The following is a 14,934-nucleotide window of genomic DNA, read 5'->3' on the forward strand; positions in this document are numbered from 1 at the left end:
CTACTCACAGCCAGGACAGGGGGACACTGAGGGGGTTCATTCCTTGTGTCCTTCACATCGTATACTCCCTATGCTGTAGGTGTACCCTGAGGTACTCTCACACAGCTTATAGAGTTTGATTCCATACCTGGCCCTTTTGCTGGGCAGGTATTGATGGAATCTGAGCCGTCCCTTAAAATGAACCAAGGACTCATCAACATAGATGACCCTTTGGGGCACGTACACTTCAGCATACTTTTTGCTGAAGTGTTCGATGACCGACCGAACTTTGAACAGACGGTCAAAGTTGGGGTCATCTCATGGGGGACACTGTATTATCAGAATAATGCAGGAATTTATGGATGGCCTCAAAACGCGTCTGGAGTTTTGCCATTTGGAGCACTCGAGTGTTGTATAAAATATCAACACTCCAATATTGCTGAATTTGTGGCTTCTTCAAGATCCCCATATGAAGGACCAGGCCCCAAAACTGCATCATTTCAACTGCGTCTACAGGAGACCAGTTAGAAAATGATGAACCGGTGTTTTGCTCCAAAAATTGCCGAGCGTACAAATTAGTTTGCTCCACCATGAGGTTATCAAAATCCTCAGAGAAAAAGACTTTGAAAAAGTCTATTTCTGTGAGGCCGGTGGTGTCAAACTTGATTCCTGATTCTGCCACAAAATCAGGAATCAGTGGCTCATAATTTTTTGGGGGCAAAGGTCCATGCAGGGTCTGAAGATGGGCACGCTGGTTCATCTTCAGGAGTGGGCACTGCTTCATCTTCATCTTCTGGAATGGTGGGCGCTGCTTCTGTCCTGCCACCTGAGGAGGAATATGAGGAGGAGGAAGAGGACACTATCAGTGTCGGAGGCAATGAAAAAATATGCCTCCTCCAATGAATAGCGCTGTTGGGACGAATGTGACTAGCGGGACATTTTTTGTCTGAATATGATGCTTGGGTGTACTTTATTTATAACTGTATGTTATAAATAAAGTACAGGGGATAGTGATTGGTGCAGACTTGTCTGAAAAAGAAAAAGCTGAAAGAAAAAAAAGAAAATATGGAGAAAAAAAATGCCTGTGAAAAGAAGTCTAAAACAGCAGGCCCTAGCTCTGATAAGTGAACCGCGTCACTTATCAAAGTTCGAGAGCTGCTGGGTGTGCACACGGGGATGTGAAAATAAAAAAAGAAAACTGAAGGCACGGGTTAGGCGCGGATGCTGGGTGTGCGCATGGGGATGTGAAAAAAAAGAAAATGCAAGGTACGGGTTAGGCGCAGCTGCTGGATGTGCGCACAGGGATGTGCAAAAAAAAACGGAAGGCACGGGCTAAGTGTGGCTGCTGGGTGTGCACATGGGGATGTGAAAAAAAGAAAGCGGAAGGCACGGGTTAGGCGCGGCTGCTGGGTGTGCGCACGGGGGTATGAAAAAAAGTGAGCACGAGTGTTGATCGGTGAACTGCGTCACCAATCAATGCTCAGCGGCACAAAGGAGGTGAAAAAGAAAAGCGAGCACGAGTGTCGATCGGTGAACTGTGTCACCAATCAAAGCTCAGCATTTGCTAAATTTGGGCATGGAGGCGGCACAAAGTGGAAAGGGAAAGGGGATGGGAGGGGATTGGGATGGGTGAAAAGAGATCAGGCCGGGATCGGGGATCAACACTTAAGGTTGTAGTCTCTCTTCTTTCTTCTGTCTTTTTTCTTTAGCAAGAATTGTGGTGTCACAGGCTATTTTGGCACCACAAGTAGCAGCACAGGAGGAGATCTGGCAGCATGACTGCTCTGCAGGAATCCTCAACTAGTGGTGTTGCCAAGCACTGGCCTAGGATCGAGTACACCAGTACTCAACCCTAGCCTGGGACCTCACTGTTTCAGCCAATCTGATTGGCTAAAACAATGAGAAAGGCTGCGATTGGCTATTCAGAATTGAACAGCCAATCACAGTGATCAGGAGGCCGGGGGGACAGAGACAGGCCTTGGGATGCCGACACCATCTTCCTCCAGGTAAGATGGCGTTGGAATTTTAATGTGATCACAGCGACTTAAGTCACAGTGTCGCATTAAAGGGTATGACGTACTTTCCCGTCGGTGGTCATACGGGCCCAGGCCACCTCGACAGGATAGTATATCAAATTTCAGAAAAGGGTTAAAGAGAAAGGAATATTCAGTGCCCTGGCAATGAATATTCATTTCTCTTATAGCAAACACAGTTACAGCCGCAGCTGCCAGCTTCCAGCAGTGGCTGGGCTAGCACTGGTGCCTGCTCATTATGGTAATGAATATTCAATATTCATCCCTCTCCACTTTCCACTCCCATAGGCATGGAGTGAATATTCATTACCTTAATGAGCAGGGACACGTGATTGCTTGGCCACCAGAGCTGCTGGCACCAGAACAAGATGCAGCGAGGGCATGCAGGGAAGAAAAGTAAGACTTTTTTTTAATAGGAACCATGCATACAAGGATGGGGATGGGTAGCCATGCATACAAGGACAGAGAAGGGGAGCCATGCATACAAGGAAAGGGATTGGGAGCCATGCAGGCAAAGACAGGGATGGGGAGCCATGCATACAAGGACAGGACTGGGGAGCCATGCATGCAAGGACAGGGCTGTGGAGCCATGCATGCAAGGACAGGGATGGGGCGCCATGCATACCAGGATAGGGATAAGGAGACCTGCATACCAAAATAGGGATTAGTGGACAATGCGTACCTGGCTTATTCTCAAGTCAATAAGTTTTCCCAGTTTTTCATGGCAAAAATTAAGTGCCTCAGCTTATACTCTGGTTGTCTTATTCACAAATATAAAGGGTGATATCAGATCTGTGAGGATAGTGGTGGCAGCTAGGGTTGAGTGAAACGGGTCGGCCAGATTCAGAAGTCGCCGACTTTTGGCAAAGTCGGGTTTCATGAAATCCGACCCCTGTGTGGGGTCGGCTATGAGGTCGGCGATCTTCTGATCTGGAATCGGAATTCCGATACCGAGTTCCAATATGTTTAAGATATCGGGAATCAGTATCGGAATTCATATTTAAGTGTAAAATAAAGAATACAAATAAAAAAATATTGATATACTCACCCTCGGACGCGCCCTGGTTCTCACCGGCAGCCTTCCTTCTGAAGAATGAGCGCCTGAAGGGCCTTCGATGACGTCGTGGCTTGTGATTGGTCGCGTGAGCGGTCACATGGGCGTCACGCGACCAATCACAAGCCGCGACGTCATCTAAGGTCCTTCAGGCGCTAATTCTTAGGAAGTAAGCGTCCGAGGGCGCATCCGAGGGTGAGTATATTCCTAATAGGTATAGGTATATACTCACCCTCGGACGCGCCCTGGTTCTAACCCGCAGCCTTCCTTCCTAAGAATCAGCGCTTGAAGGACCTTAGATGACGTCGCGGCTTGTGATTGGTCGCGTGACGCCCATGTGACCGCTCACAGGGCGCGTCCGAGGGTAAGTATTTCAATATTTTTCATTTTGATTCTTTATTTTACACATTAATATGGATCCCAGGGCCCGAAGGAGAGTTTCCTCTCCTTCAGACCCTGGGAACCATTAGAAACCCAATGCACTGCATTGGGTTTCATGTTTCGGCCGACCCCGACTTTTCTATAGGATCGGCCGATTTCACTCGACCCGACTTTTGAAAAAGTCGGGTTTCGTGAAATCCGACCCGATCCTATAAAAACAAAAGTCGCTCAACCCTAGTTATTACTATACTTTACTCTGTGGGATGTGTTTTGCATTCCCGTTATCACGGGTAGTTTTTAATTGCTTTTAACGGTGTTGTTTGCTTATCATGTTGTGCAATAAAAACTTTTTGATATTTTTGCTTACCATTTAGTCCTGTTGATCTCCTTTACAACATGTCTTTTTTCTATGTGGTTCTCTGGTGAGCCCCAGCAAGCCCGCACAGAGCCCCCGCCAGCTGCTCAGAGCCCCGGCAAGCCCGCAGAGCCCCCGCAAGCCACATAGAGCCCCGGCAAACCCGCACAGAGCCCCGGCAAGCCTGCACAGAGCCCCACAAGCCGCACAGAGCCCCAGCAAGCCCACACACAGCCCCGGCAAGCCTGCACAGAGCCCCAGCAAGCCCTCACAGAGCCCCCGCAAGCCGCACAGAGCCCCGGCAGGCACGCACAGACCCCCCATGGTCACGCACAGACCCCACCTGCACACACACACACGCAGTCTCCACCCACGCACCACCCTCACTCAATTATAGTGCATCATTGCACTATGGGAGCTTCCAATTCCGGTATCGCAAAAATATCAGAACTCAGTATCGGCATTCCGATACAGCGAATATCGGCCGATACCCAATATTTGCAGTATCGGAATGCTCAACACGAACTATGGACTGTTATAACAGTATCAAAGGCAGATGAAACAGTGATCAAAAGTGTATTAATCCTTATTTAGAGAAATATAAATTGGCACTGAGAAACTATTGCTTACAGCAGCATTATACCTGATAAACCCATACACTTTAACCCCAGTTATGTGTAAGGTGGGCTTCCCTTTTGCTGTGGGTTCCAGTGGTGAGCCTGCAACTTTTCCGGCACATGTCAGCTGATTTGAACAGCTGACATGTGCTCCGATCAACCACAGGTGGGATCACGATCGACTTGCAGCCGTTAGCATGTTAAATGCTGCTGTCAATCTCTGGCAGCGGCATTTAACATGCTCACACCAGATGCACATCACTAGTCCCGCCCATTGATGGCCGTGTTACATGATCGCGGGTCGCCGATGGGTTGGCATGACAACCCAGGGTCGGCAGAAGGCCGACATGGTTGTCATTGCCGTAAAGCTATGAGCGCTGCCCAATGATCGGCGCTCGTAGAAAGTGAACATTTTAGCTACATAGAGGAGAGTTGTGCTTCTTTGGTCATTTGTGGACAAGAGAAATAAATCTACATCAGTTGTGGTAGTTTTCACCTTGAATGTATACCAGTTTTCTGGCATACATTATAATAAATAAGTCTCGACCCTTCTGAAAATCCTTGGCTTCTTTTAAACATGTGACCATGTTGGCATAGAAGAGCAAAATATTTAGGCAAATACATCTTGTATCAAATTTTCCAACTCTTTGAGGCCAAGAAGATTGTGTACTGAAAAGACACATTCTTAGCTTTTTCTGAGGTACTAACAACTTCAAACCCCTAAATTTAATCACTACGATTAGCTAAAATAGTGCAACAAAAATAAGTTTTCTTTTTGTTAGATTTTTAGTCACATGGTGGTGACATTTACAGTGGGGCAAAAAAGTATTTAGTCAGTCAGCAATAGTGCAAGTTCCACCACTTAAAAAGATGAGAGGCGTCTGTAATTTACATCATAGGTAGACCTCAACTATGGGAGACTAACTGAGAAAAAAAAATCCAGAAAATCACATTGTCTGTTTTTTTATCATTTTTTTTGCATATTATGGTGGAAAATAAGTATTTGGTCAGAAACAAATAATCAAGATTTCTGGCTCTCACAGACCTGTAACTTCTTCTTTAAGAGTCTCCTCTTTCCTCCACTCATTACCTGTAGTAATGGCACCTGTTTAAACTTGTTATCAGTATAAAAAGACACCTGTGCACACCCTCAAACAGTCTGACTCCAAACTCCACTATGGTGAAGACCAAAGAGCTGTCAAGGGACACCAGAAACAAAATTGTAGCCCTGCACCAGGCTGGGAAGACTGAACCTGCAATAGCCAACCAGCTTGGAGTGAAGAAATCAACAGTGGGAGCAATAATTAGAAAATGGAAGACATACAAGACCACTGATAATCTCCCTCGATCTGGGGCTCCACGCAAAATCCCACCCCGTGGGGTCAGAATGATCACAAGAACAGTGAGCAAAAATCCCAGAACCACGCGGGGGGACCTAGTGAATGAACTGCAGAGAGCTGTGACCAATGTAACAAGGCCTACCATAAGTAACACACTACGCCACCATGGACTCAGATCCTGCAGTGCCAGACGTGTCCCACTGCTTAAGCCAGTACATGTCCGGGCCCGTCTGAAGTTTGCTGGAGAGCATTTGGATGATCCAGAGGAGTTTTGGGAGAATGTCCTATGGTCTGATGAAACCAAACTGGAACTTTTTGGTAGAAACACAACTTGTCGTGTTTGGAGGAAAAAGAATACTGAGTTGCATCCATCAAACACCATACCTACTGTAAAGCATGGTGGTGGAAACATCATGCTTTGGGGCTGTTTCTCTGCAAAGGGGCCAGGACGACTGATCCGGGTACATGAAAGAATGAATGGGACCATGTATCGTGAGATTTTGAGTGCAAACCTCCTTCCATCAACAAGGGCATTGAAGATGAAACGTGGCAGGTCTTTCAACATGACAATGATCCAAAGCATACCGCCAGGGCAACGAAGGAGTGGCTTCGTAAGAAGCATTTCAAAATCCTGGAGTGGCCTAGCCAGTCTCCAGATCTCAACCCTATAGAAAACCTTTGGAGGGAGTTGGAAGTCTGTGTTGCCAAGCGAAAAGCCAAAAACATCACTGCTCTAAAGGATATCTGCATGGAGGAATGGACCAACATACCAACAACAGTGTGTGGCAACCTTGTGAAGACTTACAGAAAACGTTTGACCTCTGTCATTGCCAACAAAGGATATATTACAAAGTATTGAGATGAAATTTTGTTTCTGACCAAATACTTATTTTCCACCATAATATGCAAATAAAATGTTAAAAAAACAGACAATGTGATTTTCTGGATTTTTTTTTCTCAGTTTGTCTCCCATAGTTGAGGTCTACCTATGATGTAAATTACAGACGCCTCTCATCTTTTTAAGTGGTGGAACTTGCACTATTGCTGACTGACTAAATACTTTTTTTCCCCACTGTATATCCTCTTTGACAAGCTATTTTTTTAATCTTCCAGATAAGACTAATCAAAGTTCTACACAGTTCTCCACCATCCCAAACTTATTGGGTCTTGAGTTACAAAATATGTTCTGTGTTGGTTTAATTTTGAAGAACCAAATAATTTGACTTGTCTTTGTGTGTATATCATGAAAATTCATTGTCACAGGCAGATTCAAATAATGACCCAAAGTGTCTCACTTTGCAAAATGAATCTTGCCAAATCAGACAAGGTGACTTTCTGGATTTGTTTTCTCAATTTTGACTCTCATAGTTGTGGTCTACCTATGATGCCAATTACAGACCTCTCACATTTTTTTAACTGGGAGAACTTGCAAAATTGGTGGCTGACTAAATACTTTTTTCCCCCACTGTAACTGCAAAATCTATTGTCAGGTCCCCATCACGATGTCTTTCAGCTTGTGTGATACAGACGCCTTGGGTAATTTTTTGGAAAACTTTGCAAATTTGCAATAATGAAATGTGTACTCCCTAGCTCTACCTATACTAATAACTGCAAAATGGATTTTGATGTCCCCATTATGGACTTTTTCAGCATGTATGATACAGCCCCCTTGGGGCAATTTTTGAAATCCTTTGTTCATTGTGCAATGGTCAAATTTCTACTCTTAATCTCTATATGTACTATTATTATAATTTTTTATTGTGCTGCCATTTTCACAGTCTCTTTAAGCATGTGTCTGGTAACCTGATGTAGATTTTTTTTGTCTGCACGTGGACATTTTGGAACATCAATGCATGAATATGCCCCACTCAATTCTTCAGGTTTCAACCTTACACAGAATAATAATATGAGTAATGAAACATGCTGCTAGTTCTAAAATCTTACCCACACATCCCTTTAGAAAGGGAAATTTTACATAATATCTCTGTTAGCATATGCCATATACTGCTCATACATGCAGCACCCCAATAGGTGGGCGGAACACCTTGGTGCAAAATCTGTGTCTGACGGTGAAACCACTGGCCCTTCCCCTGTGTAACCTCCTTCCTGTGAAGGAGGAGCTGATGCCTCCTGTCCACAACCTGCAGTAGCACAGGCACAACAGTCAGCAACCATGCCTAGTTAGTTATCCAAGCTCTTCGTTCAGTTGTCCCTTGTCAGCATATATGTCTGTTCACAAATTATTAGTTAGATAGGGCATACATATTCGTTAGCAATTTACATTGTCCGGTGCTGGTCAAAGACCATTGTTGACTTTTCCAGGCTCTTAAATGAGACTTGTGTCTCTTTATTAAACTGTAGCTTCCCTTACATTTTCTAAACCTGGGTACTTACAAATAAATGGTGGTGGGGTATTGGCCAGTTTTTCTACATTATAAGCATGTCTAAGAGACTGGGTTAATACGCTCCACAGACTTAATCAGGCTGCAGCCTTACACATATTGGAACATGGTCATTGCCACATTAAGGTCTTTACCTGAGATCTGTAGCACTGCCTGTCATGTGGGTAATACCCTCCACAAACCTCAACACTCTCTGGGACTTATCCTGTAATTACTCCATTGTTGCTCAAAACCATGCAAAAGATACATCCTGCCTGGTTGGGTAGTTTCCAGAAGAACTGCGTGCAGATTGGTCAATGGTATGTATGTCTTTTTCCCTTGAGGAGGCTGCTTCGAAGTAAAATGAGGCTTGTACAATACAGGCCCTCGCTTGCATACACTGAATTCAGAATTTAATTCTAGTGCTTATGGTGTCTGGTAGAATCCAAAGCTCAAAGCTCAAAATTCAAATGGGCATGTTTTAGCTGGCATTGTAAAGGAATGAGGAATATGTTTTCCACTTGATAACTATTTGGAATGAGGGAGGGACCTCCCAAATGTAGGAGTTAAAGGAAAAACTAAAGCCAAAACACTCCTTGTGAACATATGTTAAAGGGAAGTATAATATTTTACAATGTTTTTATTTTTATTTTGCATTATATACGTACATGTAGTTATGATGGAAAAAAATGTTTCTTAGCATTTTTTCCTTTAAAAAAAAAATTAGGTTTGGTTTGGTAGGACTTTTTATAAATCCATAAAACCGGCGCAATAGTCTGACACCATTATTCCCAGATACAGTATGTGAGTCAGAAAAGCATGCAGGCATCTTCTCCATGCTGTTCCCATTTAGTTTTAGCTCTTTCCCATCCATTTCAGCCTTTTCTCATGCCTGCAGACTTGTTTGTTGGGTTCATCAGAAAAATATTCGGCTTTCCCATTGACTTGCATTTGATTTGTTATTCGGTATGAATACACGGATATTAGAAATTCTCTTGTGAGCAGGGTCCTCTCTCTTCCTGTACCAGTTGGTGACTTGTTTTGTTAGAAATTATTCTACTTGTTTGTTATTATGTATACTCCTTTTCACATGTAAAGCGCCATGGAATAAATGACGCTCTAATAATAATGATAATAATTTATTCTATTATCTAATTAAGCTCCATAATAAGGCAACCAAGTGTATCTTACTGTATTGCAACTTAAATTCACTGCTTTATTTTCTTTCTACTTATTTAACTTTGGCACAACTTTTTGTCACTCTGTAATGATACTTCTGCTATATATTGGCATTTTGGGAACTTCTTATTTGGCACTGTGTTCCCACACTGGAGACAATGTGCTATTTACATATTTTGACACCATGTTTAAGTACTTGACAGCAGAGACGGGACAAGACAATGTAATGACAGGTTTCTTGATATAAATATAATAACATTTAGCATTAGGTTGTAAAAAAATAATTTACAATACAGGAAAGAAGATTCTGTTTTGATATTTTTTCTTGACAAGGGGCAGGAAAGAAGTACATAGCTCTCAATGGAATAACCGCTTACACACTGGTACCAGAAAAAAAAACAAATGTTTGATGGAAAGAAAATAGACCATTGTCAAGCTTTCTTCCATACTACACTAACATCTGTCTCTGTTAGATTTTCATTGCACAGGCACTATGTTCAGAGAGATAAATTAGTTTATGAGAATATCCATCTTGTGTTTATTCCCCTGTCAAAACAGAATGAAGAAACGGTAGAGAATGACCATGTGCTTTGAACCTTATGCATATATACACACTTTCTATTGTGAATATAGATCCCATTAGAGACAACAGGGAATAGATATCATAAATAAAAAAATGCCGGTATCGGCAATTAATTTTCATATCTGTTTGTTATAACATGAACCCTATATATGTATGCTATTGTTTGCATTACTAGCAATCTATAATATTGCAGAAATTATATTAAATTCGTCTACCTATATAAAAGAAGTCAGTTTTATTTGGTATTATGCCATTAAGTGTCTAGCTACTATAAATCTGTGCCTGGTGAAAATTTGGCAAAGGAAAGGTGTTTATAGGTAGATGCAATGGAGAACATGCAGAGAGTAGATGTTCTCATTTTCTTTTAGATGGTAAAACCTTGTACAAGATCTATCTCTAATGTAATTTATTGTTAACAAATGAGAGTAAGGCTACGTTCACATTTGCGTTGTGCGCCGCTGCGTCGGCGACGCAACGCACAACGTAAATAAAAACGCAGCAAAACGCACACAAAAACGCTGCATTTTGCGATGCATGCGTCATTTTTTGCCGAAATTTGGACGCAAGAAAAATGCAACTTGTTGCGTTTTCTGCGCCCGACGCTTGCGGCAAAAAAAATGCATGCGTCGCACAACGCAGCACAATGCATGTCCATGCGTCCCCCTTGTTAAATATAGGGGCGCATGACGCATGCGTCGCCGCTGCGTCGCCCGACGCAAACACGCAAAACGCTAATGTGAACGTAGCCTAAGAGAATTGGCCTAAAGGTCAAAAAAGAGTGTGAAGGATGAAGACACACCATACATTTGTACCTTGGGTCGAAAACCACAATAATATATTGAAGGGCCCTTTTTTCATCTTTGCTAAAGGAGTTCCTTCTCCCCAAGGTACTGAGTATCTATGAATGCAGTTTTATAAAGCTTTGTAAAGTATGCAAATGCTCTATAAATATGATTCTCCTGGTCATAAAGATGTGTCCAGCCTTACACTTTCTTGAACTTGGTTATGGATTAAAATTTTTCACTACATATGAAAAATATTGAAATAATCTAGGACAACTTTTGAAAAGCTGCAATTCATATCACGACCACATTGTACACACATACACATATATCATAGACATATCACAAGAGATTATTGTGAAAATATTGTTTTTATATGTTTAACCAAGATAATGTGGGGAAGGACACATCTGCAGTTTTTTTCCCTTTTGTTCATGCAGCATTTCATATGCTCTTTTTAATGTCTAAGAATACATGCATTATTATTATCTGCAAAATAGTCTTTGTTGCCGCAGCTGGAATAAAAATAAATGTGTTTCTTTTTTAAGGCAAAGACAGGAAGTTGTTTGCTGCAAGATGGTAGTCAAGAGCCTTTCAAAGTTCGACTCCACTTAGCCAAAGACATATTGATGATTCAAGAACAGGATGTTATTTGTGTGTCTGGTGAACCTTTCTACTCTGGAGTAAGTAAATTTCTGAATATCATTAAGAAATTACATGCAATTATAGGTTCATTATTGCTATTTACAAATATTACTGATTTGATTGTAGATAGTTAAATTCTGTCCAGCATCTTAACACTAGAGATGAGTGGATCAGACAAAACTTTAATTCAACTGATCGCTTGGATTTTACCAAGAAATTCAATTGGCTGAGCAGTCATTGTCCGCTAATTTAGTGTTCCTTATTATGCCTGGAGGATAATAAATGTAAGATGAAAAAATACTTATATACTCACCCTCCGCTCACCTCTCTGGCAGTTCCTTCCCTCCGTTGCATCTACAGCCTAATGTTCATGATTAGTGATTAGTGATTCTAGCTGTGAGGAGGCCCCAAAGCATGTGCAGTGAACTCCAGTGCCTGCTCGTGGCCAGAACACTGGGTCTGAGATGTAACACAATCAAGGACTGGACAGCAGGCAGCAAGCAGTGAAGGTGGCCGAACGGGTACAGTTGTAACCAGAAGTTTACATACACTATATAAAAAGACACATATGCATGTTTTCCTCAATATCTGACATGAAATCAGAATAAACCTATCCTGTTTTAGGTCAATTAGAATTACCGTATTTAATAATATTTGCTAAATACCAGAGAGAGAGAGAATGTTTTAAGACATTTTTATTACTTACTGCAAAGGCAAAAGTATACATACATTTCTTTAGTATTTGGTACCATTGCCATTAAACTGAATGACTTGGGTCAAATGTTTGGGATATCCTTTCACAAGCCTTTCACAACAGTTGGTCAGAATTTGGGCCCATTCTTCCTGACAAAACTGGTGTAACTGATCCAGGTTTGTAGGTTGCCTTGCTCGCACTTGCCTTTTCAGTTTTGTCCATAAATTTTCAATGGGATTGAGATCAGGGCTTTGTTATTGCCACTCTAAGGCCGGCGTTACACTCAGCGTATAAAAATACGGTCCGTAATTTACGGCCGTAATACGCTGAAAAGTCCCCAAAATAGTGGTGTGTCAGCGTATTTTGCGCATGGCATCCTCCGTATGTAATCCATATGGCATCCGTACTGCGAGATTTTCTTGCAGGCTTGCAAAACCGACATACGGATATACAAGGGATCCATGTGCTCAAAAAATAATAAAAACATATATATTGTCTATATATATATATATACAGTATATATATATATATACTGTATGTTATTGAGGCACATATATACAGTATATTAATATTTCATCCAGCGCGAGATAGCTTAAAAGCCGGTAATTCAATTGCCGGCTTTTGCTATCTCCTTCCTAAACCCGACATGATTTGAGACATGGTTTACATACAGTAAACCATCTCATATCCCCCCTTTTTTTTGCATGTTCCACACTACTAATGTTAGTAGTGTGTATGTGCAAAATTTGGCCATTCTAGCTCTTAAATTAAAGGGTTAAATGGCAGAAAAAAATGGCGCAATTCACGGTGAGGCGCCTCTGCTGGTTGTCCTCATTTGAACTCAAGCCTGGGAACTTTTCAGATTTTTTCCCACGCTCGAAGGACATCCAGCAGAGGGAGCCTCACCGCGAATGAAGGTAACTACAGGTCATTGACCTAGTTTCCATTCATTCGCTGGGGTTTTACAGCCACGAGCAGCGCTGCATTAGCAGAGCTCCTGGCTGTAAAAAAAATTAACCCCTTCAGATGGATTTACAACGTGGGACGTTACAGATCTACAGAAGGTATGTATATTGTTGGTTTATTTTTTTTTCTTTGTCACAGAGCGAGGGTCTTCAGCCAGTGGATTGAGCAAACAATAAAATATTACAACAAACGGTGTGTTTATTTCATTAAAAGACTTTTTAATAATGTGTGTGTTTTTTTTAACTCTTTCATACAATTGGATTAATAATGGGTAGGTGTCAGAATTGATGCCTCTCCATTATTAATCTGGCTTAATGTCACCTTACAATAGCAAGGTGGCATTAACCCTTCATTACCACATATCCCACCGCTACACGGGAATGGGAAGAGAGTGGCCAAGTGCCAGAATAGGCGCATCTTCCAGATGTGCCTTTTCTGGGGTGGCTGGGGGCAGATGTTTTTAGCCGGGGGGGGGGGGGGGGCAATAACCGTGGACCCTCTCCAGGCTATTAATATCTGCCCTCAGTCACTGGCTTTACTACTCTGGCGGATAAAATTGCGCGGGAGCCCACGTCAATTTTTTCCGCCATTTAACCCTTTAATTTAATAGCTAGAACGGACAAATTTTGCACATACACACTACTAACATTAGTAGTGTGGAATATGCAAAAAAAGGGGGCTATGACATGGTTTACTGTATGTAAACCATGTCTCAAATCATGTCGGGTTTAGGAAGGAGATAGCAAAAGCCGGCAATTGAAATACCGTCTTTTAAGCTATCTAGCGCTGGATGAAATATTAATATATATATACATATATGTGTCTCAATGACATATACAGTATATATACCTATTCTATGTGTACACATTTATTCCACCTATTCTATTGTAAGCTGTCAGTGTGATTTTACTGTACACCGCACTGAATTACCGGCTTTTCTCGCTAACACCACTGCGTATTTCTCGCAAGTCACACTGCTGGTCCGTGTGTAATCCGTATTTTTCGGGCCCCCATAGACTTGCATTGGCGATTTTTTTGCGCAATACAGTGACAAACGCAGCATGCTGCGATTTTCTACGGCCGTAGAAAGTCATATAATACGGATCAGTAAAATACGGCAGATAGGAGCTGGGGCATAGAGAATAATTGGGCCGTGTGGAATGCGTGTTTTACGGACGTATTTAATGCGCTCATACGTTCGTAAAACTCGCTAGTGTGAGGCCGGCCTAAAACATTGACTTTATTATACTTAAGCCACTTTGCTACCATTTTGGCAGTATGCTTCGGGTCATTGTCAATTTGGAAGACCCATTTCCCCCAAGCCTTAACTTCTTGGCTGATGTCCTGAGATGTTGCTTCAGTAATGCAACATAATCTTCTTTTCTCATGATGTCATCTATTTTGTGAAGTGTACCAGTCCCTCCTGCAGCAAGACAACCCCACAACATGATGCTGCCACCCCTGTGTTTCACAGTAGGCTTCCAAGCTTGTCTCTTTAACGTCCAAACGTAACGATTGTCATTATGCCCAAAATGTTCAATTTTAGTTTAATCAGATAACAGGACATGTATCCAAAAATTAAGGTCTGTGTTCCCGTGTGCATTTGCAAACATTAATCTGCCTTTTTTATATTTCTTTTGGAGTAATGGCTTATTCCTGGCAGAGTGGCCTCTCAGCCCATGTTGGTACAGTACTCGTTTCACTGTGGATATTGACACAATCTTACCAGCTTCCACCATCATCTTCATAAGGTCTTTTGCTTTTGTCCTTGGGTTGAAATGTACATGGCGGCCCAAAGCCATGCTTTTTTTTATTTTTAAAAATTTACCGGCTCTCTACTGTTCAGCAAGATGTCAGATACCACTGCCAGATGCCACTCTTGCATCAGCTATTGACACGGTTGCCCCTGTCATGCATAGCAGAGTGCGACGAACCAATAGACAAC

The 14,934-nt window shown here is 42.2% G+C and overlaps 1 protein-coding gene across 5 annotated transcripts in view; it reads left to right on the forward strand.

Annotated features, from left to right (window-relative positions):
• SNTG1 (syntrophin gamma 1) overlaps window positions 1-14,934 on the forward strand; it is a 1,229,644-nt gene that overhangs the window by 631,741 nt on the left and 582,969 nt on the right. For all 5 annotated transcript variants that reach the window (XM_069731323.1, XM_069731324.1, XM_069731327.1 and 2 more), the window contains one exon: window positions 11,233-11,367. In XM_069731323.1, the coding sequence (XP_069587424.1) occupies window positions 11,233-11,367 (135 nt within the window). The remainder of the gene's footprint in view (window positions 1-11,232; window positions 11,368-14,934) is intronic.

The sequence above is a fragment of the Ranitomeya imitator genome, chromosome 6, assembly GCF_032444005.1.
Source record: "Ranitomeya imitator isolate aRanImi1 chromosome 6, aRanImi1.pri, whole genome shotgun sequence".
NCBI classification, from domain to species: Eukaryota; Metazoa; Chordata; class Amphibia; order Anura; family Dendrobatidae; genus Ranitomeya; species Ranitomeya imitator.